The 25533-nt window shown below is 39.6% G+C and overlaps 1 protein-coding gene across 2 annotated transcripts in view; it reads left to right on the top strand.

The window, feature by feature from the left end:
* The first annotated feature begins 1180 nt into the window (after window positions 1–1180).
* The window catches only part of SCAF11 (SR-related CTD associated factor 11), a 48693-nt gene continuing 24340 nt past the window's right edge, over window positions 1181–25533 (top strand). The window contains exons 1-4 of one of the 2 annotated variants that reach the window (XM_021547438.3): window positions 1822–1989; window positions 9499–9691; window positions 18227–18302; window positions 19142–19296. In XM_021547438.3, coding sequence (XP_021403113.2) covers window positions 9578–9691; window positions 18227–18302; window positions 19142–19296 — 345 coding nt within the window. In that variant the 5' untranslated portion in view covers window positions 1822–1989; window positions 9499–9577. Of the gene's footprint in view, window positions 1258–1821; window positions 1990–9498; window positions 9692–18226; window positions 18303–19141; window positions 19297–25533 lie in introns of those variants that run through there. The other variant, XM_021547441.3, reaches the window with a different exon arrangement.

Below are 25533 nucleotides of genomic sequence, written 5' to 3'. Positions count from 1 at the left end.
TTCTAAATCTATGTTTTCCAAACTATGGGAGTATTCTTAATTCTTATTACATTTCCCTGCAGCCTTCCAATGAACGGTCTTTTCCTTCCTTCCTGTCACTCTTCTTACATTCTGTCCCACAGCTTGCTCTTACTTAAAGTTCTTCCAAGATGATCCTAAATTAAATACTTTCTCAATAATCATGACAACTAATAAGGTATCACAATTCTTAATACACTGACGCTGACACATTTTACTCTGCTCAGGCTGTAACTTCATTCCGAGGAGACACTCAGCCAAGCCTGGGTATTTGTGGGAGCTGCTTCCCCTTCCTGTCGCTCGCTGCTGTAGCAGGTGCGTTGCCCCGGGGGTTCCGCTGAGGGCTCTCCAGGGCGCTCCCCAGCCCTCCGCTGAGCCCGAGCTCCGCTGCAGACGCAGAGCCTGGCGGTGCTGTGGTGCAGATGTAACGGGGCCGGCGCACGGAAGCGGCAGCTGCACTGAACTGCTTTCCTGCCTGCCATAACCAGGACGTGCGCCACCGCGGCAAACTGCGTTTAAAATGCCTGGCTAGGGAAATGTACGAGGATTAGACGTCAGCGTGTCCGTGCGCCCGCAGGCCGCAGCCAGCACCAACCACCGCTGAGCCCGCGGCGCCCCGCAGGAACTGCTCCCTGCAGGGCTGGACCCACGCTGCCGCCTCACACTTGTGGTCACAGGGCTTCGTCCAGTGTGCCCAATTGTATTAAAATGCTACTATTACTACTGCCAGTAAAATAAATTAAATAAAAAAACACGTGGCACTCAAAGATGACGTCACCCACGGCGCACCCGTGCCTCGGCCGCGCCGGGCTGCGGTGCCGCCACCAGAGGGCGCCCCCGCCCGCGGCGCGCGGCCCCGCCTCGGCCCCGCCCCCCAATGGCGCGCAGGCGGGGCGGGGCCGCGGGTCACGTGCCCTCCCGCTCCCGCCCTCCCGCCAGGCGGTGCTGGAGGACCTATCCCATAATGCTCCGTGGGGGCGGCGCGGGCCGGTCCGGAGGCGTCTCTCTGTGCCGCCGGGGCGCCGCCTCTGCCGGAGCGGAGCAGCGCCCCCGCCCGGCCCCCGCCGGCGCTGCCGCCACGCTCGCCCGGCCGCGCGCGGACATGTGGCGGCGCGGCGGGCGCTGAGCGCGCGGGGCCCCGCGAGCCGCGGCAGCCCCGAGGCGGCGCAGCGGGCGCCGGCAGCCGGACTCGCCGCCGCCCGCGGGGCAGAGACCGCGCCGGGAGCGTCGCGGCGCCAGGTGAGCGCCGGCGGTCGGGGCCCGCCGCCTCCCTCGGGAATTTCCGCGCGGCGAGGGGAGGTGCTCGGGGCCGCGGGCCGGGCGCTGGCGGGCGGCAGGGGAGGGCGGGCGGGACGCGTTGCAGCCCCGCTTCGGCCGGGGCCTTGCCCCCGCGCGGAGCCCGCCGGGCTGGGGCGCGCCCGCCGCTCCGTCGGGCCGGGGCGGAGTTCGCTGCCGGCTCCGGCCGCGTTTTCCCCCTTTCCTTTCCCTTCCCTCCCCTCCCGTCCTCGCCGCCCGCGGCGTGGCGCCGACCGGAGCCCGGCGCGGCCCGGCGCTGACCCTCGGCCGCCGCGGCCAGACGCGGTCCGGCTCCCATGCTCGCCGGCCCCGCTGGGGCGAGAGGCGAAACAAAGCGGGCGGCCGGGGCCGTCCGCCGGCCCCTTCCGTGCCGAGAGCTTCGGAGGAGCCGCGCCGGGAGGAGCAGCAGCCCTGCCCGCTGTCCCGGGAGCGCGGCTGAACAAAGATACGCCCGCGGAGCGCCGCTGTCCCTCTGCTCCCGGCGGGGGGGGCGCACGACCGGGCGCCGGGAGCTGTGAACACCGGCGGCCTCTGGGACCTTAGAGTTGTGGAGGAAGTTGCACGGAGAAGCTCAGCTCAAAGCCTAGCTCAGCTTTTGTGCTGCTGTGGGATCGTGACTTAGACATCGGCAAAGTTGCGCAGGGCGCTGGAGCCTGGAAGCAATTTAGCGAACCAGTGAGATAATCTCCAGTTCTTGTGGTTTATAGTACATGGTGTCCTAGTTTCTTTTTTTTTTTTTTTTTTTCCCCTTTGGTGAGCATTAAAGAATATTATTAGCCTGAGCCCAAAATGTAATTCATCTTTGATAGTCCATCTCCACTCCACCATTTATAACTTCAAAGCAAAGCAGTGTTGTTAGGACTAAAATTTGTCCCCGCCCTCTCACGATGTTTTGCTCTTAGACTACTAATTAATTTTAAATTCTTAGGGAGAACGAGATAACAGAGAGAAAGGCCGGGTAGTTACCGTGTGTTTAGTATCAGTAACTAGGTCCTGTTGGCGAAGTGTAATTTATTTTAAATGTCAAGAGACAGTTAAGGCTGTGCCCATCTAAGTAATTATTATGTGATGGATTGGAATGTCCGTGATTATTGAACAGCTATTTTAAGTTTGGAATTTTAAAGCTTCAGTAACCTTAAAGGGAAATCTAGCAGTGTCCAGTCTTAAGTTTGTACATCACTGATGTGTTGGGGGCTTTTTATTTTCTTTGCAGGGGATCATCGTTTTAAGTATAATCTGACTTAAATTTTACTCAGGCTCTTACACATGGGAGAGTAATTTTGTCATGATTTCATTTGCTCTTAGTAGAAATGAGTAGTAGGCTTCTTAAATGAAGTGACAGAGTGACAAAAAATTTGCTGTTATGTGGTTGATTATATGTGATAATCCATGTATCTTCTTTTTTAACTGGAAAAACTGTATTTAGAAACTCACACTATTAAAAGAATATGGATAGCATCCTCTTCAGTGGCATGGGAAATGATCCCAAGTACTTTTTTAAGTGTTTCCTTTAACATTTCTAGGAATACAGTGTTTGATTTTGTGATTTCCTGAGATAAGACATATTGGAGGTGGGGAGGCTGTTTAGGCTTTTAGTCAGAATTGCATCTTTTTAAGCTTTCTTTTCAGCAGTTTACATTTGCTGATGTGTCAACTTTCAGAGTGACAAATTACACACAAAAAAATGTATCCTTTTTTTTTTTTCTTTTCATGTTTCACTGACCTTAAAGTCTGCGTTGGAATGAGCAGAGCAGGCAACAGTTTTATGTCTGTGTGAGGAAATCTCTGTCTTCCAAAGGGTCATGGAAGAGAATGTTTTTTCTGACCTTAAATAGCAGTAATCCTGAGTTGACTAGTTTTTACCTTGTATTCGGGTTGCCTTTGGAAACAACTTTCCAAAGTTGCATTGTGTATGGTGAGTGTTTTGGCCATAATTTTGTGGTTCGCCATCACATGTGAAGGTTGAGTTTGTTGCGTATGTGAAGATTGTTGAGTTTGACCCAATGGGCAGTTGTAAGTTTATCTTATTCTCCAGTTAGTCAGCTATTGCCTTGGAACCATCTAGATGATGAAGAGTTTCTCTGTGCTCTCAGCTGGCATATTTGATGCAGTTGTTGCATGGCTTCTAGCCCCTGGTTTTATAAAACTTGCAGACTGTTCTGCTCATCGTACATGATTGTTCTTCTCAGGTTACATACATCTATTGCTCTTTTGGTTTTATCCTGTGACAGGGTTTCTTTGCAGAATCTTCTCAGTCTTCCGCTGTCCTGAGTACTAAAAAAGCTTGTGCAAAAACTTTAATTGACTTAAGTTTGCTTTATATAGTAATTAAAGGGTGATTTGTCTTTCAAATAATGTTGTATTTAAATATACTCTATATTAATAGGAGTGAAAAAACACTGCTGGTAAAAGTTTGAAGGGCTGACTTGCCGTACCTACAGCAAAATTCTTGAAGCCTGGCTTTCTGTCAGTCCACTGTTCAGTGTTCAGATTTTCTTTGCCAACAGTCTAAGGTGAGGGACAAAAATTGTCTTTCCAGTTAATACCTATAAAAACATGCGAAATAATTCCTCAATATGGCTAAACTGACTATTCAGTGCTGTCAAGCATTGTTATCTGTTTTTCTGAATGAATTTTTAAATGGTTATGATTAATTTGCTAAACCCTTTAAGGCTGAAGTAGATTTATAAATCTTGACATTGTCCAGTTTTTCTGCCTTTTTTTTATATTACAGGTTGGTGATGCAGCGTTAAGCATCCTCTGTACTCTATCAGTGCCAGAGATCTCTTAAGTGCTCGTGCTTTTGAGCGCTTCAAAACAAGGGCTTGCTCATCGCTTTTCATCAGTGTAGACACATTTGTTTCATCTGTGTGTTACTAGTCCACCTTGCCCTGAAAGGCAGTGAGCTTGATTGGAGACGGTCTGTGTGCAGTGATATTGTATCTTCCCTGCTAATTTAATCTCTTTTCACTCAGCTGGTGAGGATATGGACACAATTTGCAAGAAAGTTGCTTAATTTTGATACCCTGAACCAATTGATTCTCTTGTTCAGCAACATAGCTGTAGTCATGAAGTAGCAAAGGGAGGGCTCTGGCTGAAGATAGAAGGTGAACCTACCTCTACCTTTCTGTTTGTTAAAGCTGTTGCTCTGCCATCTCAAATAGCTCTGTTTGAGAGGTTTGTCACTTCTGCATCTGACTCTGGTGAAGCACCAAAGGAATGATGAAGGTGATGCCTTGGAGGGGCTCTCAAAGGTTGAATGTGCATAATCTGAAAGTGTACCATGCCACATCGAACAAGTTGTTTTTCTCTGTTGGGAGCTTTAAAAAAACCAACCAACAGTGTTAGTTTAATGCAGCCTGGCTTTTAATGGGGGCAGAGGAAGCCACAGAGGCTGCTTCTGAGAGAGAAGCTCCTTGAAACTTCTACTGTGTCCACCAGAGCCAATCCCTGGAGTCTCTGGTGATGGACATATTGGCTGGCCCAATTAGAGAATTTGGTAACACTTCTGTGATGACATATTTAAGAAAAGGAAAAGCCATGCAAGGCAGCTGCTGGGGCTATGCTGCTGGGGGCCATCCAGGCACCACAAGTGGCTGGGACCACGCAGCCGGGCTATCTCGGCATGGTCTGCGGTGAACTGTGCTTTCTTGACCGCTTTTAACCAGCCATGCTGCAGGCAGAAGGGCAGGGGTGGCGGCAGCAGCAGCAGCTTCTTTTTGGTGCCACGCATGAAAAGAGGCACTGAATGGAACCGGTGGCCAGTGCTGGAGGGGACCACACAGCTGACACTGAGGAGCACGATGACCAATTCCCTGATGCAGAGCCCAGATAGGATCAACCTTTCAGCATTACAAAACCCTATAAGAATTTTTCAACTGATAGAACTTGAGAGCAAACAAACCTACAAATAACAGTTCTCTCCCAAGTTAGAGAAAAGGAAAAGGTGAAGACACGTGATGAGACAATGGAAACGCTAAGATCTCTGAAAGGAGAGAGTGGGAGGAGGAGGTGCTCTGGACATTGGAGCTTAGATTTTTCTACAAGCTGTGGTGAGGACTATAATACAACAAACTGTTTCCCTGTAATTCATTAAGTGCATGGAGGGATGTAGAGATCCACTTGCAGCCCATGGGAAAAGGTGCTCATGCTGGAGCAAGTAGATACTGAAAAGCTGTAATCTAGTGGGAAACTTGAACAGAGAGAGAAGACCTTTGCTTCCAGTGTTGGAGAAAGGACCCTTGCTTCCAAAGTAGAGCAGCTCATCCTCAAAGGATTACCCACCATGTACTAATGACCCATGAAAAACAGTTGTGGGAAAACTATTTGCCTGTGGGAGGAACTTGCATTACAGGAGGTCAGGCAGGACTACTACTCGTAAAAATTAAAACCACGCTAGAAAAGTTCACAGAGAACTGTCTCGTGTGAGGAGGACTCCGTGGCACAGCAGAAAAAAACCAAACTCCTTTCTCTAATCAAACTGAAGATTTTTTTTTTAAAAAATAACAAACTGACTAAAGACTCCCATGTTTTGTCTCTGTGCTGTTGGTGGGAAGCTGGAGGGAGGAAAAAGGTGTTCTAGAGGTTTATCTTAGTTCTCATTATCTTCTTTTAATTCTGTTAATAAATTTTCTTTATACTGTTTGAGCCTATTTTGCCCTTTAGTGTTTTCCCTTAATCCTTATCTCAACCCATAAGCTCTTCAGTTTTTCTTTCCCCTTCCTCTTCTCAACTATAGTAGAAGAGAATGAGTGTATAGTTTTGTGTGGGTGCTTGACGTTTAGCCAGTGTCAAATCAAAGCACTAAAAAAAAAAAAAATAGAAAAGAGGAAGGTGCCTCTTCTTGAAAGATTTAACTTTCCTGTGTCCTTTTATTGCAGTGCATCAAGTTTCCTAAAGATTTGCAGTTGGAGAAACAAATCCAATATGACTAAATGTGGAAGCTGTCACTTCTAAACTTGGGAAATTGTTAACTGACTTCACAAAGGATGATCAAAATATTGCATGTAATTTATTCAGGAAACAAATACACATGCACACACCTGTGTAGACATTGTACATCTGTGTCATATATTTGTGTATGTTGTGCTGAGTATTTTCACCTATTTATTTTTTATTAGCAAGCTATGCTGTGTCACAAATTTATTTTGATGAAACAGTAGCATTGTTCTTTTTTTTCCTCTGTAAGAACACAGAATTGGAATTTGAACTCAGAAATACTCTGTCATAGCAAAAATGGAAAAGTAGTATTTTAATTTTATGGTTCTGTGATTAGTGGTACTTCTTGATTTTTCTAAGATTTTCAGATTTTGCATGTGCATATATATATATTTATGTGTGTGTGTGTATAAAATAATATGTAGAGAGAATTGGGAAGTAGAAATGTTTTCCAGTAGCTGTTTTCTAAAGCCTGAAGTCTGATAGTGTGGTAAATTGCAGTATCTGATAATGTTTTCTAAAAGACACTAAGAATGTATCTCTTAATGCATTTTTTAGTTTAAGGATTGGTGAACTCACATTAAAATGCAATGGTTAGGGGTTAAAGTACTGCTCAACAGTGATCTGCCTTCGCAGATACTATTGATGAGTAAACCTGAGTTGATGCACTTAGTGGTGTTTGAAACTTTTTCAAGCTAGTACAAAATAGTTTGGAAATATCAATTGAGTTAACCCTTGTTATCTCTGGCTTCCTAGCTGGCTTTTGTTAGACTATTAGCAGTTATAAAGAATGTGAAATTTCATATGATCAGTGTCTGATAGAAGTCTTCATCCCTGTCCGTATCTTTAGACAGCAACACAGGCCAAAACTGGAGCAATGAAAACTTGTGCTTTTCTTGCTATGCTGCAGGTGAGATGGAGACACTTACATGAAAATGAGTTGAACTGATGTGAAAAATCTGCACGTTAAGGTAGAATCTAAAGGTAGGCATGTGGTCTTAATTGGCCTGCTTGCTATTCAGAGTAAGTAACTTCAGTAGTTCTGGACATAGGAGGGACAATGAAATTCTCCTATGCTTTCCATACAACTATTGAATAAGTACTTTCTATATGCAGTTTTGATTTTTTAAAATGTTCTTAGTTTTTGTTAGGTAATAGGTAGTGACCATTGTGGATAGTTGGATGTAACAAAAAGTAAATGGAAGTCCTATGAAACAGCTGGAGAAAATGAATCTGTTAGGGCTACTTTGAACTCGTTGGAGTTTTGGTTTAGAGATGTTACAAAATAAAGATATCTATAACAATGAAAGTAAAACATATTCTTCTATTTAAACCTATGCAATTGTGATTTTAAAGATGCAATTTCATCAGCCTAAGCAAGAAAGTACCTTATGCAAGTCTTGAATAAGTTAGTGGGTTCCAGTGGTTATTTTGTGGTTCTTATTCTGGCAAGAAACTTTGAATGACATTGGAGTTCCTCATTGTGGGGAGCTTCTAGTGATATGGAAAACTTAAGTTCTTATATTGATATGGAAAGCTTTAGTTCTTTTTGCAATGGCATAGAATAATCAATTATAACAAAGCCTATGTTGGTCATTTAAGAATTCACAGTAAAGTACTGTTGTGTTGTAGATAATTTCTTGATGCCATATCTATGGTGAAGCCAAAAAGGTGATTAGCAGAACTATCTATTAGAGTCACTTCACCAACTGGAAGGAAAGGTGATGGAGTTCAAGTTGTGTTTTCAAACTCAGATCTCAGGTTGCCATCTTGCATTAGTAGTTTGTAACACAAACTACTATGCAAGACTGCACCCTTTCTTACATTGCTGTTTGTGTTAAGAAGGACCTTTTCTCACAAATCTGTCTTCTCTTCCTGGCTGGGATTTTCTAACTTTATTTTATCTGTCTTGAAAGTTATTGCTGAGTAAGGGCTGTGAAAACAAGATCAACAGTAATTGAAACTGTTTACTCCCCAACTATCTACTACTTCTGAAAGGGCATTCAATGCATTGGTATTGTAGGAGATTTTGTACAAAATATAATTATGCTTAAAATTATTATAGTAGTCATAAATCCTTCACAAACTCTTTTTTTCACAAATATAGCATTTCTTTTTGCTCAGGTTTTGTAGATTGATGTAGGTCTTTGACCTGAGCTTATGAAATGTTGTTATTCAAAGCAAGAAGGAGCTTGAGGACTGTATTTTTGACACAATAGCTTTCATCTAGTGTGGTTTCTTTTTAAGTGTATGCCTCAGAAAGGGAATATATGCTTTTATATATGTATGTTATTTTTATTTTTGACTCAGTGTCTGTATATTTTACTTGTAATCTGAATTTTTTTTTTTTTCAGAAATGCAATTTTTAAATCATGAGCATGTTGTAAACATGACACAAGTCTAAACCCTTGATTTGATGTTTCAAATAAAAGAACAGCATACTTTTAATAAAGGACTCAAGTTCAGGGTGTTTTTATCAAGGCTGTGTCTATTGTTCTATGCAATCTTCTGTAGTCCTTTTTCTTCCCATGTAAGATAAACTGTAAAGTTATAGGGAAGCCTGTGCATTACGTAAATTTTGTTAAGAGAATGTCTTTGATTTTGCAGGGGTTCAACATGCAGAAGCTAAAAAAGTACTATGGTTTAGTTAAAAAAAAAAAATAGTGGTATGCAGTGGGACAATTGCATTCTGTTTCTTCCTTTGCTGCATTTGTCCTTTTTGTCTACAGTTCAAGATGCTTCTCTAATCACCTACCACTCTCATTCTGTTGCCCCATTACTTTTTGCATCTTAAATATGCTTCTTGCTACTGTCCCTGAGCTTTTCATTTGAGGTCAGTCTTACTACATCGGTTTTGCCCATCATTTTTCCTTCCTGTGTTAAAAAGTCTTGTTCTCTGCTTCTGTCTTTGCAAGGTCTCCTGGTTCAGCTCCTGCATCCCTGATGTTTGAGTCTGGCTATTTGGGTATGATTCGGATGATATTAAGAAAAATAAAGATGGTCTTTCTAGTTTCTTTAGCATCAGAGGGATGACTGCAACAAGTCCTGCTGTGTTGCCATAGCAGTGGCTGAAGTATGCTCATTCATCTTGTGGGAATGTTGTATGTGGCGTGTAGCAGTGGGATAGGAACCTAAGATTATTTGTGTTTGCTAAGCACAGATAAAGATTATTGGAGGGGAAAAAAATTAAATGCAATGACTAGCAAAGATTTATTGACTAAATGCAAGCTTTTTTTTTTTCCCCAGATCTGCGACATGTCTGTATTTGGAAGGGTTACTTGTGTGGAAAGCATGTTCTTACTCTCCGTGACCCACTGCCAAATATATGCACTTTGGTGGAAAGCATGAAAATACTAGTGCTTCCAAGTGGCTAGAAAAAAGTACTTTAAAAAAACCAGCCCTGTTCTTGGAAATGGCTGAGCCATTTTTGCTGACTTTGGTATGTAATGCTATCCCTTCCAGCTGCAAAAGTATGCATGTGACTAAGGAACCTGAACAGCAGAAGGCAAGGTCCTGAGTTTAAGCTGATTTGAATTAGTTTCTTGAACCATGTGCACTTTGAAAATAGCACCTAATGCCTTATGAGTTCCTGTTATTTATAAATCTCAATTTCACCTAGTTTAGTCACAGACTAGCTAGAAGATACAGCAAAGTGCTGAATTCTACTTTTTGTGAGAGCATGTTATGTACACTATTTTCTCTTTCATATTTTTTAGTATTATGGTAATTACTTTAGTATTTCGGTGTTGTGTTGTCAGGATATGAAATGATGTGACTTAGCCAGTGACAAACACATGTTCTTCCTGCAAGGGTGGTTGTGGTGTAGTGCTTCTTCTGTTGAGAGTCTTATCATACACGTGCATGCGCTGGAGAAACAGCAGCACAGTGCATGTTGCCTTCTGTTCAAAATACTGGCTTGGAAAGAAAAATAAGGTGGGCTTTTAATGTATGTGAGTACACATTCCATCACCTTGTATCAGTCTTTAGAATGTTTTATTCATCCTGTCTTCTGTATAAATGAAGCTGTTTTTTTCCTAAGGGACTTAACTACAGCTCCAATGAATGTTTCCTCTTTATGGCTATTATAAGCCCAGCTGTGCACTTCTGTAAAGATTATGTCTGGAATTGACTTATATAATTCAGAACATGTTTGAACAGCAGTGTTATCAGTGCAGACTTGCTGAGGAACTACCCTGCAAAATTGCCTTAGTTTTAGCATGTAGGGAAGCTGCACAGCTTTGCCCTCGCTACTTTTGCATTGTCAAGAGCTGACAGAGGCTTGAGTAACATAATTTTGTCCTCTAGCAGAGTATGAAAGGATTTTCTCACAGACTTGAGAAGTGTCACTAAAGAGCCAGCTGGGACAAAAGCATAATTTTATATTACAAGTTAGATTGATCAGCTGGCAGCATATACTTTGGATCAAATGAAGCTGCACTGCTGTGACAACTAAGTTCCCTAAATGCCTTTTTTTGTTGTTTTTATTCTGTTCCTTGCTAACTGGCAAGTTTCGCTTTATCTAGTTTCTGTCTGCGAATTGAATTTACCTAAACATGGGGCCATCTTGGTTGTCAGTGGTCACCCTGAAACACACTGATAGTGTAGAGGTGCCACTTAGCTATACTTGACATGTAATGTCACATGGTCTTATGAACTGACCTCACAGCTGCTGCCAGATACTGAAAATCTTGTGGGATAATTGACAAATGTTGACTTGCATACTTCAGCAAATTTCTCCACAATTTATTATCACCTTTAAAACGAGTTCAGGAGACATCCTAAACTTCTGCTATCTATTCTATCTTTTTGCTATCCGGTAAACAGAAGTATTTTGCTTGCAAAACTCTAGAGTTCAATCTGATTTGTAGCAGCACTTTAATACCCAACATTCTGTAAAAGACATTATGTCCCCCACAGTTTGTAGAATATTCTCATATATGTGAGGTCTTACTAAATGACATCTTTCTTACTATTCTTATTTTTTGCTCAAGTCTTGCAGGTACTCTTTTGTTAAACTTCGATGAGGAGCACTGCCTGTTCCACTGATTTAATAAGATCTGTACTGCAGGTTTTGAGAGAGTTTATAAGCATTATATAAAGGAAGGAGATTACCTTGTGTGCACATGTGTGTATGTCCACTATAAGCATCTAAGTCTTTCTTAAAACTCTTGATTTTCTGGATGGTTAGACAGGTTACTGAGGGATAGTCACTACATCTGAGTCACTGCAGCAGTTCTCAAGCACGTTTTCATGGAGTTGTGCCTGCCTTCCCTGTTTAGGAGGCAGTTATGGTGTTGTCCTGTCCACTGCTGACTGGACATGAGTGAGTGTTTGCAGCTGCTATTCATGTTGTTATTGTTGAGTGGGCCACAAAAATTAAAACATTGATTCTAGCAGGTACATAGCTGTTGCCACAACATCTGTAATTGAAAGTATACATGTCAGTATCTTGCTGCTAGGTTGTGGAAAATCTGAGAATAATATCCACTGTGTTGCTTTGGGTGGGGTGGCTTTTTTTGGGTATTTTGTATAGGGAAGAAGAGCAGGACAGCAGTGTACTGTTTACTATGGTATAGTTCTAGTAGTCTGGCTTTGGTAGTTTTCTCCTGTGACTTTACCTTGCATTTGCATGGACCTGACACTGATCTAGCTAGGTACTGCTGTGTCCTTGAAGAAGGTGCAGTTTGACAACAAAGTCTGAGCTTTTTTTGCACGTTTCCACTGCCAAAAGGGGTAATGCCTTTTTATGTCTTCCCTCCCTCGTTCTGTCACTTGCAAAGTCTTTGGACACCTATGGCTTAGTGAGTCTGCTCACCATCACTAGTGGTGAGAAACACTAGTGCTTCTTTAGGTGGCAGCAAGCTGTTAGATTAGCTCAGCTGTCTTGGGTAAATGCATCCTTAGAGGGTCTGGAAAGAGTCTTAGAATCAGAAGTATCTCCTTGACTGAATAGCAGTGATTCTTTCTAAAACACTGGATCTACATGAATAGGCTTAAACCACCTATAGAAAAAGATTTCTCTCTTTATTCGCCAAGGCATAGACTGGTCTTTCTTTCTCCTCATCTTTGTTGGTTCTATTGGATTTGATTTGGGAATGCAGACCAGGTGCAATTTGACCTTACAAAGAGTAAAGATCCTCTTTAAAAGCCTGCTTTTGAGTGCTGCTGTTGGTTTTATTCTCACTAATGTGCTGGACCAAGAGATTTTACTGCACAAAGGAGAAAATCCAGGGTAAGTGCTTCCAGATTCTCAACGTAGCCCTCATTTATTGAAGGGCAAACAACATTACTCAATTGTCACTTGAAGCAAGTCTACCTTTCAGGCTCTTCTGACAAATCAGATCTTTTTCCAAATAAATAAAACAACTGTGAAGGGTCTTGATGTACTTAGACAAATACTCAGTAATGTGGGTTTTTTCTATTTTTTATTTTTGGTGTATGTGTTGTGTTAGACATAGTGATAAAAGTAGGTCAAAAGCTTTTCAAATATTCAACTGCCATTGGAAATTATAAGTGTTTTCTCATCCCATCTCTTAGACAGCACAAAAGTTCTGGCAAAATGTTTAAAATTTTTCATCAACGGCTGGACGTGTTCCCAGTAATGGTCCAGAGATTAGGATGAACCCTAATGAAGTTCCTCTGAGGAACTTCAGAGGATGAATGTTCTGTCATTAACTACTAAAACTACAATAACAAAAATCACCAAAACCAAAAATCTGGTTTTGTGAATGTGACTAGTTTTTGAAGTGTGTTTTCTTTAGAAACATATTTGCTGAGGGAGTGGTTTAAACGTCTTTCCCAGGTTTCTTAATGACCATGAAAATGCATAGGGAGAAACAGAGTCCTACTTATTACTGCCCAAAATTTTGATGGGACTAAAGGATGTTATTGTTGTTTATTAAGCAAATAAATTCTGTGTACTAAATATATGTCTGACTATTGCTTCATAATTGAAACTGATTGTTTCTTGAGTTATTAAAAAATCAAAACACAACTAGGAGTTCCCCTAATCCTTTTTAAAATAAAATATTTTTAATAGAAACAGAACAGTCAAAGTAAATGCTACTTTGAGTATTAATGCAACATGTATCTAAGAAGCTGAAAGTTCCAATACAAATGTTTCCTGAGTTAAAACTGTTGAACAAATGAGTGAGGTATCTTGGACATAATTTTGCACTTTCTCACTGGAGACCTTGTTGCATGTGTTCTTGATTTCCATCCCTCTTTCCAGCTGAACAGGGGTACTTCTGTGTAGATGAGTCTCTAGACTGTTAGTGTGTTAGAGGAAGAGTGTATTTAGTTGATGCATTATATTTACAGGGTATAAAGAATTCTTGTAAAGACTTTGTCTTGTAGTTAGGCAGAAAGGAGGCATGTGCTAATTTCATGTGTCACTTATAACTAGGCTTCTGTAACTTTTAAAATCCAATTCTTTTTCTATGTCTATTTAAGATTTTAATATAATAGATTCATTAAGAAATGAAGAGGCATGACTTTGAACAGACCAAGTCTTTTCTTTCCACATGCACAATGAATTAGTGTTGAAATACATCTGTATTTTTAGGTTGTGAGTTGTATGAAGTAGTTTGTGTGAATCACACTTGTACATTTGTGATATAGGAAATAATTTAATATGTGCATGACACTTAGTCTGCTTTATGGAGTTAAGTTCTTCATGAAGCTATGTTCCTCAGATGGACAGGGACAAATCTATTACCACAATCTACAGTCAATTCTCTAAGCACTTTTGTTGGCAGATGCATTCCATGAAAACAAGAACAGGAATTTCATGTAATTGGAAGAATAGCCTGGAAGCTTAAACATTTAACTATTTTAAGAGAGCAGGGAACTGAGGTCATGTTGTGTACCTGTGCTAGTGCCTCTGATCTCTGTTCTTAGTTTAATATACTAGAATACCCTTGTCTTTATGTCAAATATAGTAAGATATAAAGTAAGATATTTCTCTTAGAAAGTAATACCATTGAGAATGTACAAGCACCAGAAAAATACCATCTTGGCTGTAATGTTATGCTATCTTTAGGCATTCTTAGAATGGATTATCTAGACTTTGGAGAGGGGTGTGGTTTGGTGGTTTTTTTTGGTTTTTTTTGTCAGCACAGGATTCACAGAATCACTAGGTTGGAAGAGATATTGAAGACCATAAAGTCCAACTCAGCCCTAGCATTTCAACTAAACCATGGCACCGAGTGCCACATCCAGTCTTTGTTTAAACACATCCAGGGATGGTGACTCCATCACTTCCCCAGGCAGACAATTCCAGTACTTTATCAGTCTTTCCATAAAAAAACTTTTTCCTAGTATCCAACCTATATTTCCCTTGCCACAGTTTCAGACTGTGTCCACTTTTTCTGTCAGTTGCTGCCTGGAGAAAGAGACCAACCCCACCTGACTACAGCCACCTTTCAGGGAGTTGTAGAGAGTGACAAGGCCACCCCCGAGTCTCCTTTTCTCCAGGCTAAACACCCCCAGCTCCCTCAGCCATTCCTCACAGGGTTTGTGTTCCAAGCCCCTCACCAGCCTCGTTGCCTCCTCTGGATGCGCTCAAGCATTTCAATGTCCTTCCTAAAATGAGGGCCCAGAACTGGACACAGCACTCAAGGTGCAGCCTCAGCAGTGCCAGGTACAAGGGAAGGATGACCTCCCTGCTCCTGCTGGCCACACCATTCCTGATCCAGGCCAGGATGCCCTTGGCCTTCTTGGCCACCAGGACACACTGCTGGCTCATGTTCAGCCAGCTGTCACCAGCACCCCCAGGTCCCTTTCTGCCTGGGCACTGCCCAGCCACACCATCCCCAGCCTGTAATGCTGCGGGGGGTTATTGTGGCCAAAATGCAGGACTCGGCACTTGGACTTATTAAACTCCATCCCTGGGCTTTGCCCATCCATCCAACCATTCCAGGTCTCTCTGCAGAGCCCTTCTCCCTTCCAATAGATTGACACACAATCCCAGCTTAGTGTCATCTGCAAATTCACTAATGAAAGACTCAATCCCCTCATCCATGTCATCAATAAAGATATTGAGCAGAACTGGCCCCAGCACAGACACCACTGGTGACTGTCCCCAGCTGGGTGTGGCACTGTTCACCACCACTCTCTGGGCCCGGCCATCAGCCAGTTCCTAACCCAGCAAAGGGTGCTCCTGTCCAAGCCATGGGTGGCAGCTTTACCAGGAGTGTGCTGTGGGAGACAGTGTCAAAGGCATAAACATAGGCCATGTTTGTTGCTGTCTTATCACATTTTGGGAAACATAAGTATTCTATTTTCTGTGCTGTTTGCTCTTTCTAAACCACCAGGTTCTCTTTTCCCAACTCTGCTTTTAATCATAGAAATGTAATAACAGTCCAGTGTTAACTCTTCTGCTATTCTAAGGCCTGTAATGCCCCTTTAAAAGTAGTGGAGAAGACAGTCTTTTCAAAGTGAATTTGTTAAATAGTGTGTAAATTTTGATGATACCTTTTACTTTATTTATACAAATTTCAGTAGTATTAAATTCCTCTGCTGTGTTGTGCAAAATGCATTGTCAAACTGATGAAGTTGTGCAAAGTGATCTGTGAAATGCATTAACAGCATTCAGTATATGTTTAAATAATAGGCTTGTGAGAAGAATGGGGTAACACCACATAAATGTTTTCAGTTGCTGCATGTCTTGGATTTACTGATATTCTGTCAGAATTTTAGGATTTATGTTTTTCTAATTATAAGTGTGTCAGAATTTCTGGGCTGTCTGTGTCTAGGAAAAGTAAAATGGAGTAAAAATTTTCTGGGGAAAAACAAATTTGAAGAGCTTCTGTTTTGTTTCCTCAGTCTGTTTTAGTGAATTCACAACCTCTGTTAAAATAAATGTGAACTCAAAGCTACTTCTTAATTCGGTATCTAGATTGTATCTGTTGAAATAATTTTCTGTGGATGTATGCAGAGAGCAGAATTCTTGATCTGTCTTGAAACTGACTCAGTTATAAGGTGTCTTGGGACTTGCCAGGTTGAAACATGTTTGAGTATAGCTCATGGAATTTTTGGCTTCTGTAATGCATTGCTGAGGTTTTAAGATGTAGGGCAGAAGGGATGTTCTTGTATTTTGTATATAAAAGCATCTATACAACACACTACTGCGTGATTTACACTTTCTGGGGCCAAAGCCGCCTGTGCAAATCAGAGTGAAAGCAATAGACCACAATCTCCTAAATTCAAATGTGGCTTTGTTGGTGTTACCTGTTCTAATTTCAAGCAAATGTTGCTTGTTGGAGGCATTAATTTTTAAAGAAGCAGCTTGACTTGGGTTGGGTTTCCTTTTGCTTAGCTTGCAAAAGGTGGAGGTCTGGACAGTGGTTGTTCTGCCAACAGAACTTGCCTGTAGCTTACAGCATTCGTTTGGTGTTAGTATTTGTGCTAGTAACCAGCCTACAGTTGGTGCCATGTATTAATGAGATCTTTTGATATAATTTTAGATCTAAAAATGTGATAGCAGTGTAAGGAGGAAATCCCTTAAAGCTAGGCTTTTCTTTCCTTGTCTGTTCACTTTCCCCTACCCTCATTTAGATTGATTGCCATGTTCCCTTTGGGGAATCAAGTAATGTCTAATAGGAATATTGAAGCCATTTTGAATTCTAATTGCAGATGTCTAATTAGTTTCACAGTTTTGACCATTTATTTTACAAACTGCCTGTATTTTGAGACTCACAGATCTGAGTCCTGATTTCTTGGGTTGCCTAAGAAAATGAGAAGTATGTATATGTGATGAGAATGTGCAGTGGAGCTGCTTTTCTAATATTAAAAAAATGATCCTTAAAATACTTCTGTTGCCAAGATCAAGCAATAAAGACTTGATCAGAAGAAAAGCTTGGGGAAGCAAATTCTGTGTCTCCCTCTTCTGGATGTGTTGGTGGTAAAGTATTGTAGTTTCTGAGTGAAACTGGAGGAAGTTTAGTTGAGGAGCATGAGTGTGGCAGTTTCAGCTCTGTCCCACTGCTTTGTCTAGCAAAGGTGTCGAAGTGCGAGCAAACCTCAGTTGATTTGCTTCAGTTTTGAATGCTTAAGTAGCAGATCTTGGTAATCTCTGATTTCTTCAATGTCTTCTGAAGTTTTAGTTTGTCCTTTTAAATACTGGTAATTTTTAAAGCTTCATATAGTTTTGAAGAAACCTGTTGTTCCCTCTGGGGCTTGGGTTGGAGCTTTAGGTGTATATACTATCTCTACTGTGACTACAGGAGTTTTGAAATGCAGGAGATTCAGTCCTTGGTATAGATATTCTTTTTTCAAGTGTGTTTCGTTCTACATGTATTAAGTAAGTTTCCAAAAAGCATGTACTTGCTATTTCTTATGTAGGGTCAAATTATTTCAACTTTTGTGATGTGGATCACTGGGGTGTACTTCATCTGTGCTATCTCCTTCACAAAGTGCATCTTCATTCATGATACTGCACTACACCTAGGCTTGTGACCTGTCCCTTGTTTGATACAAATTTCTCTACATGTTTTACTGAGTGGAAATAGTTTGAATTATTTACTTCTTGCTTTTGTCATACAAATATAAGCTGCTTTCATTTTTCTCACTTGCCACTACTACAGTGACTCTAGGTTTGTAAAACAACCAACTCTTCTGGTGCTAGAGTGTTTAAAGTTTGTTCCTTCAACTACTTGCATAGGACAGTTTGCAGGTGTTAATTACTGCAGTGTGGCATGGGGTCGTTTGCATGGAAACTTAGCAATATGTTACATTTTTAAAAATAAAAGCACCAGTGGTAGTCTTTAAACACTGCAAAATATTTGCATCTGTCGAACAAAAGCAAATTTTGAAGCTGGAAACATCATGCTACACAGCAATAATGATACTTATAAATTGTAAATGATCTCTTTAACTTCTAATATCATGTATTTCTACTCTACAATGGAGAATACTCATTAATTTTTTTTATTTTCAAGTTGCAATCTAAATTAACTGCTTCTATGTTTTCCAGACTACATTTTGCAAGATGAAGAACAGAAAGCAATGTATTCAAGATACTGAGGATCAGATGCATGAAGGCATGGAAGGTAAAGTTTGTGTGTGTGAAAATATTGAAGCGTATTATTCAGGTTCAAGCTGTAAAGGTCTGATTTTTTTCATTTGCCCTCTCAATTAGTATGCTGCTTGTTTTGAAAGAAGTTTTGTAAATATAACCACTCTCTCATAATATTTGGTGTTGGCCTGTGAGGTCCCCAAATAATTTCCTGTCTCTTGTTATTACTTGTTAGCTTCTAGTAGCAAAACAAAAATGCTGATAGCAGTTACTATTCAGAGAAAACGATTATTCAGTGTAAAATTCCTTGAAGAAGAGTTCATACATTTTTGTATTCTGAAAACACTTTCTAACTAACAAAATTGGGAGCATTTTGTATTCCATGTATGTGATTAGGTAAATATTTGAAGCTATTCAGATTAAGGTAATTCTAAGACAGAAAAACTAAAGGTAGACCGTATATATATATGTAAGGTAATGAATATAGAATATGTTGGTGTAATTTAAGTCATGGAGAGAGTGCAAGCACACAAGGAGAAAGAACGCAGGAGAATTATGTCTAAATGACTACATGACCAAGAGGAAACACTGTGATACCTGCTTTATTGAAATATCCCTCTAATTAATTTTTCTTTGTTTTGATGGCAAAGACTGGTACTGTAGTCTGTGAAATAAGTTGCTTAGCTTTCTTCATCTGAAATGCAGTTTTCTGTAGTTGCAAGCAAGTTGAATTCAAATTTTCAGGTCTAATGCAGCCAAGAAGCTGGCCAGAGGAGTACTTGATAGAATTCTTACTTCTTTATTATTCAAATCTAGAAGGACTTTGTTTCAAAAACTGTCAAAACTTCTAAGTGTCAGTGTTAATAATACCAGGTGAAGAAAATGACGAAAGCTGTTCCTGTTCTGCGTTATTGTATGATGGCAACACGTGCCCTATCTGTCTGAACTGCCTTCTAGAACAAGAGATTGGGTTTCCTGAGAACTGCAGTCATACCTTCTGCATGACTTGTATTCTTAAATGGGCTGAGGTAAGAATGAGCACCAAGGTGTGTTTTTATTTTTCAGTGGAATCTATTGCATCAATACCTACTGATATTTTTTTTCCTTAAAGTTACAGATTTTGGCTTTGCACAGAAGTGTTCAGTGACCAATTTTTAAATAGATTTTGGGAAACTTTGTTCTTAATGTGATAAAGTATTTTGACTTTCTTTCACTAGACAATTTTACTTACTATAGTAACTTAATGGTTGCTTGAGATTAGTGATAAGTAAACAGTGGTGTTGGCTGTTTGGAAGATCAGACAGTATTACATACATACATACTATAACATTGCATTGTTATTAGCTTAATCTTTGTGATAACCCTTAGGCTGTTTGCCATAGTGTCAACTCAGGGCTGGGACCAACATGTATTCATGTTAGTCTACAAAATGAGTGATACAACTTTAGTTTTCTACCTGTAAAGACAATTCAGCTAAAAGCTTTACTGCTGTTTTGGAAAAAAAGTCATTTAATGATAGCTGGTTTTTGTTCTATGTCAATAACTTAGTAGATAGTTCTGGAACATTAAAGAAAAATGACTGGAACAAATCCTTGATGACCTTCTTCTATTTAGTCCTTTTTCCCTCACCTATGTTATGCAATCAGTGCATTTGGTCTGGAGTCTTTACCTTTCCTGTAACTTTTTCAATTATCAGTATAAAACACCAAATTAATTTTGCTTTGTACTAGGACAAGCAGGGGTTGCTGCCTTTTGCCCTGCTTTTATGGACTTGAATTAGTTTGTCTCTTTAGTGAGACCACTGTTTGGTTTCTTTGCAATATCATTCGTTTAAAGCAAATTATGATTTTGGTTGCAGTATTCCCTTTAGAACATTGGTATCACTTGTTTGGTATGTATATATGCGATATGCTTATTCATGTTATGTTTTAACTTTAATTTTTTTTGCTATTTATTAGTGAAAGCCAGTGGTAACACAATTCTCTGAAGAATTTTTATGATCTTTAGAGTATTAAAAAAAAGGTTATTATATTGAAATTACTTTTGATTTACAAACCAGATAATAAACAGTTTCCTGATGCCAGATTTTCTGTTTTGCATTTGATTCATTGGAGCAATTTGATTTGTAAGGGAAGAGGAAATTCTCGCCTATAATTTTATCCTGAGTGACTTAGGTGGTTGCTATAATGACAGCTGAAAAGCATTAAGCAGTGACATGCACAGGGAAGCAGTATAGTATATTGGCTTGCTGCTGGATTTGAGTTTATTCACATCTAACAGATGCTTTTAAGCCCAATGATGAAGAGAAATTTTCTTGTTCTAAAGGGGCAGGTGAATGATACGACATTTTTCTTGTCACATAAATTTTATTTTTTGTGGTCTGAGGTGCTATTCAAATAGAATAAAAGCAACTTCTTTTAAAAGTTGACAGGTGAAGTAGATGTGATGTCATAAAAAAAGATGTGGGGGTGTTTCTAAAGCTGCATGAGACTGCTGCTGCTGCTTTTCATTAGATCAGATAGGTAAAACCAGCCCGGCTTCCTTTTCTGAGGTTACTTGACAGCCAGGTCTGTTGAGTTCATGGAACTCCATGGATTAATCTAATAGTTCTAATTAAAAGTAAAGTGACAAGATAAGTGTTGAAACCTTGGTGACAATTCGGAGGCTTCAGCTGTGAGAAGCAGATGAGCTTCTACAGATTTGAATGATAGAAAAATATTATAAGCATGTTACCATTTAAAATGTGTTGATGCTGTGTGAGTTTTGCCTGTTACTAATATTTAGTAACTGAAGGTGTTCTTTTTTGAGAAATATTGCATTAGGGTTAACTTTTTCTGGTTCTTGGTTGATCATAACTATAATTTAAGTCATTCTGAGTAATGAAGATGTAAAAAAGATACAAAAATTACCTGCTGTTTAAAAAAGACACTGGCTGATTCTGGGTAAAGATTAAGTATTTTTTGAGTATTAACAAATTGCTTTTAGAAATGGTATTTTCTTCTTTAAGTGCTGGAGGAAAACAAAATTGAAAATAAAATTATTGAATTAAATCTTAAAAAAATACTAATATTCACATTATTTGATATAATATGTTCTTCTGTGTATCTCAGTTCTGCTCCATACATTTAGAGGCTTTGCCAGCAGTCTGTGTTTAAGTTGGGTATTTATTTTATTTTTCTGTGTTGCATCTGGACTACAAATATGACAGGATAAGCTGCTTCTTTAAACTGTTGTTTTCAAATTGAACATAATCATTGTTCTCCTGAGAGTTTATGGTTTTTTTATATAACTGTGTAGATTCTAATCAAAATCAGGGTAGTTTAGGCAAAACTGCTCCCTTTTCAATCTACAGGAGATTTTCAACATTGCAACTGCAGTAAAGTGTCCTGTACCAGCAGATCTTCTGTCTGAAAGCAGCAGCCATAACACTTTGAGCATCTTACTTTTTAAGAAGTGAGAGAATATAGATGAAAAAAAAAAAACAAACTTAAAAGCAATATATAAAAATCACCTTTATTCCAAAGGCTAAAGAAGAGTAGAAAACTTGGCATGGAACAGGTCTAATACATTAGATTCTGTTGGCTAAATCTGAACATATTGTTTCAGAATTAAATGGCTTTAAATTGAGTCAGAACTGTATTTTCTTTCCCTTTGAAAAAAGATATCTAAATCATAAAAGAAGAGTGAGGGGCAGATCAAGAATCCTCACAAAGGAGTTAATCTTCAGAGTAACTTTTTAATATGTCCCCTGAATTGTTCTGTTCTCTTTGGCTGTTAATTGTGGCATTTGAGAGCATTGCTATGGACAGAATCAGCTGCCTATGCTGTTCAACTCCTCTGTACTATTAGACTGTCAACTTGCGTGCCTTTGGCCATACTAACTAGTGCTCTCCCAGTCCCTTCTGGGGGCTGTTCTCAGGAGGCACATGAAGATTAACATAAATGTTTGTCATCCTGTGCCAGCTGTCAACAACTTCTGTAAACCGACATGGTGTAATTTACTAATGAAGACTTTCGAGCTTGAGGCTTTGTATTCCAGTGAGTCTTTGCTGGAAGATCATAAAAAGTAGAAGATGCTAAATCAGGAGCTGAGGTTACTGGACACACCCTTCAGTGAGAATGTAGAAGGACAGTGTAAGCAAAGGGTTGCTTTCAGTGTAAAGAGCATATATGTGTTAACATTACTCTGGCCACATAAAAAAAAGGGAGAGGGTCTAGCCAACAACAAAAATTCCCTATCTAGAGTCTTCAAACACCACCAGTAATGTCATGTTACACCAAAGGAAGCAATTAGATTAACGTGTTTCTGTCATCTGTAATACTATTAGTATATTAATACTACTTGGGTCAAAACTAATTTCTTAAACTTTTTTTCTGATAAACTTGTATTTTGTTTTTCCATTGGTAAGCACATGTTGTAGTTTATTGGTTCTGAAAGGATTTAAGTTAAATTGATACAAAGAAAAGGTAACTAGGTATCTGTGGCAAGCATGCACAAAGTTGTTAACACTGCCTCAGCTAAGACAACTGCTTTAGCAGCTGCTTTAGCACCTGTGGTGTCTTGCCTGTATGCACTGGAGAACAATATATTTGTTTTTCTATTCTATTCAAAGAAAACAGTCTTAGAATAAATATTTAGTTTACTGTAGGCTTCTTAGCTTTCTTTCTGTTCTTCAGAGTGCTAAGAAATGTACTGGAGATTTCTATCTCTGTTCTTCTATTAATTCCTCTTATGAGCTGTCATGAGAGATGAGTGTTGAAGAAAAGATTCAGTGTGTTGTCTGCATTATTACAATGTTTGTGTAACAGACATTGATTTGAGTGACCCTCACCTATTAAGCTTATTTATCTCATGCTCTGGTCTTGGTTTCCAACATTATTTTTTCCCCATCTGGAGAATTTGAAAGTGGAGTATGTACAGTCATAAATTCTCCAAAGCATTGGGGCATATTTAGGTAGGCCCTGTACAGGATCTGTGATTAACTAAATAAAACTAAGCAGTTGACACAAAGAACTGTCTTGCAGTGTGTTTCTAGTGGATGTTCTTAGGTGTTTTATTCATAGATTTTGATGATCAGTTCTTAGAGTAGTCATTGTCTTTGTGCTCATACAAGGTTTGGATCATTGAGTATGTGGAGTATACTACTGCAGATGTATATCCTTCTGAGGTTAAGGAGAGTTACCTGTATGGTAACTTGGATTCTTAATGTGTATGCTTTCAGATCTGGATTCTTTTTTTCTGAAGGATATAGGAAGGAATCAGCTTAACTGGCAGCAATCTCCACACTGATCTGCAGTACAGAGCATTGTGGGCAAGATTTAAGATGACACTAATGAATAAAACATGGATTGTGTTCAAAGAAACACAACCTAAAACTCTGAAAAGAATAGTGGAAAAAACCTTATTGTTCAAGTACACCCAAAGTGATCTATATGTAGACCGTTCATCTGAGAACTGATGTTTAGAAAAACTGTATTAATCAAATTGTGTTAGAAAGTGTAGATTTTAGATACCTTTTTGCAAATTACACATTTACGTTGTAGCATACAGTTGTTCTTGGCTATTTCCCTGCTTAAGCAGGGGGGCTGGGCAAGATGACTTGCAGAGATCTCTTCCAACCTCATCCACTTGGTGATTTTGCAAGAACATTTGTGTAGCAACTTATGAATGCTAGTGCTGTTGAGTTGCAGTGCAAGTGTCTGAGTGGTTTTCATTTTACTCCAGTTCTTCCAATAGTGTCAATACAATTAAACTTAATTTGTCAACACTTTATGGCAATTTTGAATTGGAACTTAATAACTAGCCAGCTGTGTCATGTAGGTAGAGAGAAGAGAGGTGTTTAGATTTGTAACAAAGTAGTCTACTGATTAGCTGTTAAAACTGTAATCTGTTCTTTTGCACTCTATACCATTCCTATCAGTGATTTTTCCATCCAAAAAAGACTTGTCAGAAATAGTGCTTTCTTAAAGTATAACTATAAAACCTTAAAATGTACTTGCTTTTTAAAAGTAGACTGAAAAAAAGTAATGGTAAGTTTTTACATGCTTCTAGAAAATAGTGCATTTTCTGATGTCTTTCTACTTTAATTAAATTGTGGAGAGGGTGTTTCTCACTACATGTGGTGTAATGGTCTCCCTGTTCACTGAAGCTGGAGGTGTTACTGTGGGCTGTTTGCTGTACTGTTATTATAAGGTGAAGTGAAATATACAGACATTGCTTTAACAGTCTAAAAAGTCTGAATTTAGTTAGGAGAATCTGGTATTATTTGTGTTTAACAGATTATCTAAAAGTGCAGGATAATGTTTCTTTTTGTATCAGCTTTTCAATATAAAATTTGGAGAACAGATTTTATTATGAGACACTTGAAGAAAAAAATTTGGGGGAAAAAAATTTACTGCAGCAACTTCAATTCTGTACTTTCATATTGTTACTACTTGTTATGAAACCTCATAACATGGAACTTGATGAGATGGGGATAATCTGTCAAAGTTATCAGCCAAATATGTTTTGGGGTTAGCTTGCACCTGTTTGTATAGCTTTCTGAAAATTCCTAGCTGGAATATAATAACTGCTTCTGCCTTTTGTTTACCTCACTTCATTCAAATGCTGTTTAAAGTGATGCTGTTAAAATATGGGACAATTGCTCCTTGAGTTTAGACACCACTGTTCTGTGTCACTTTAGCAGTTACAGGAAGATAGAAATTAAGTTATGCCTGTGGAGCTAAAGTAAGATTTTTCTAGTGGCTCATAAAAAACAAATAAAATACAATAAAGTTGTTTGGTGTTTTTATTTGAAAAATGAAACGTATTCCTTGTGGATAACTTTCCAGGGCTTGCAGATTTTTGTGAATGCTTATGTATTTTATGAAGTGAATTCTTCAGATATCACAGGACAGGTGAAAGAATGAATTACTGTGGAGTAATTACCCAGTTTAACAGGAAAACTCTCAATAGTTTCATGTGGAGAATAAAACATTCCAAGACATTTTGAAGTGTGCTGAGCTAGTAGTGTGTGCTTTTCCAAGGAAAGAGCTGCTCAGAAGCAAAGCGAGCACTAATACCAGCGCTGAGGTTCTAATGATAATGATGATTACATTAAGTACTACATGTTCTGATTTTTAAAGATATGGTGAAGAAAGATGTTCTAAAAGTCTGTGGTTCTTCTAAGGTTATGATACATTTCACATGCCTTCTCCCTTGCGTACAATAAAAGTGGTAGCTGATCCTCAGACTTGTTCCATCTCATCATCTTCTTTCTTGTTTT

Source organism: Lonchura striata, chromosome 5, assembly GCF_046129695.1.
Source record: "Lonchura striata isolate bLonStr1 chromosome 5, bLonStr1.mat, whole genome shotgun sequence".
NCBI lineage: Eukaryota > Metazoa > Chordata > Aves > Passeriformes > Estrildidae > Lonchura > Lonchura striata.
Note: the sequence above shows the minus strand (reverse complement) of the source record. Positions and strands in the feature narration are given on the sequence as shown.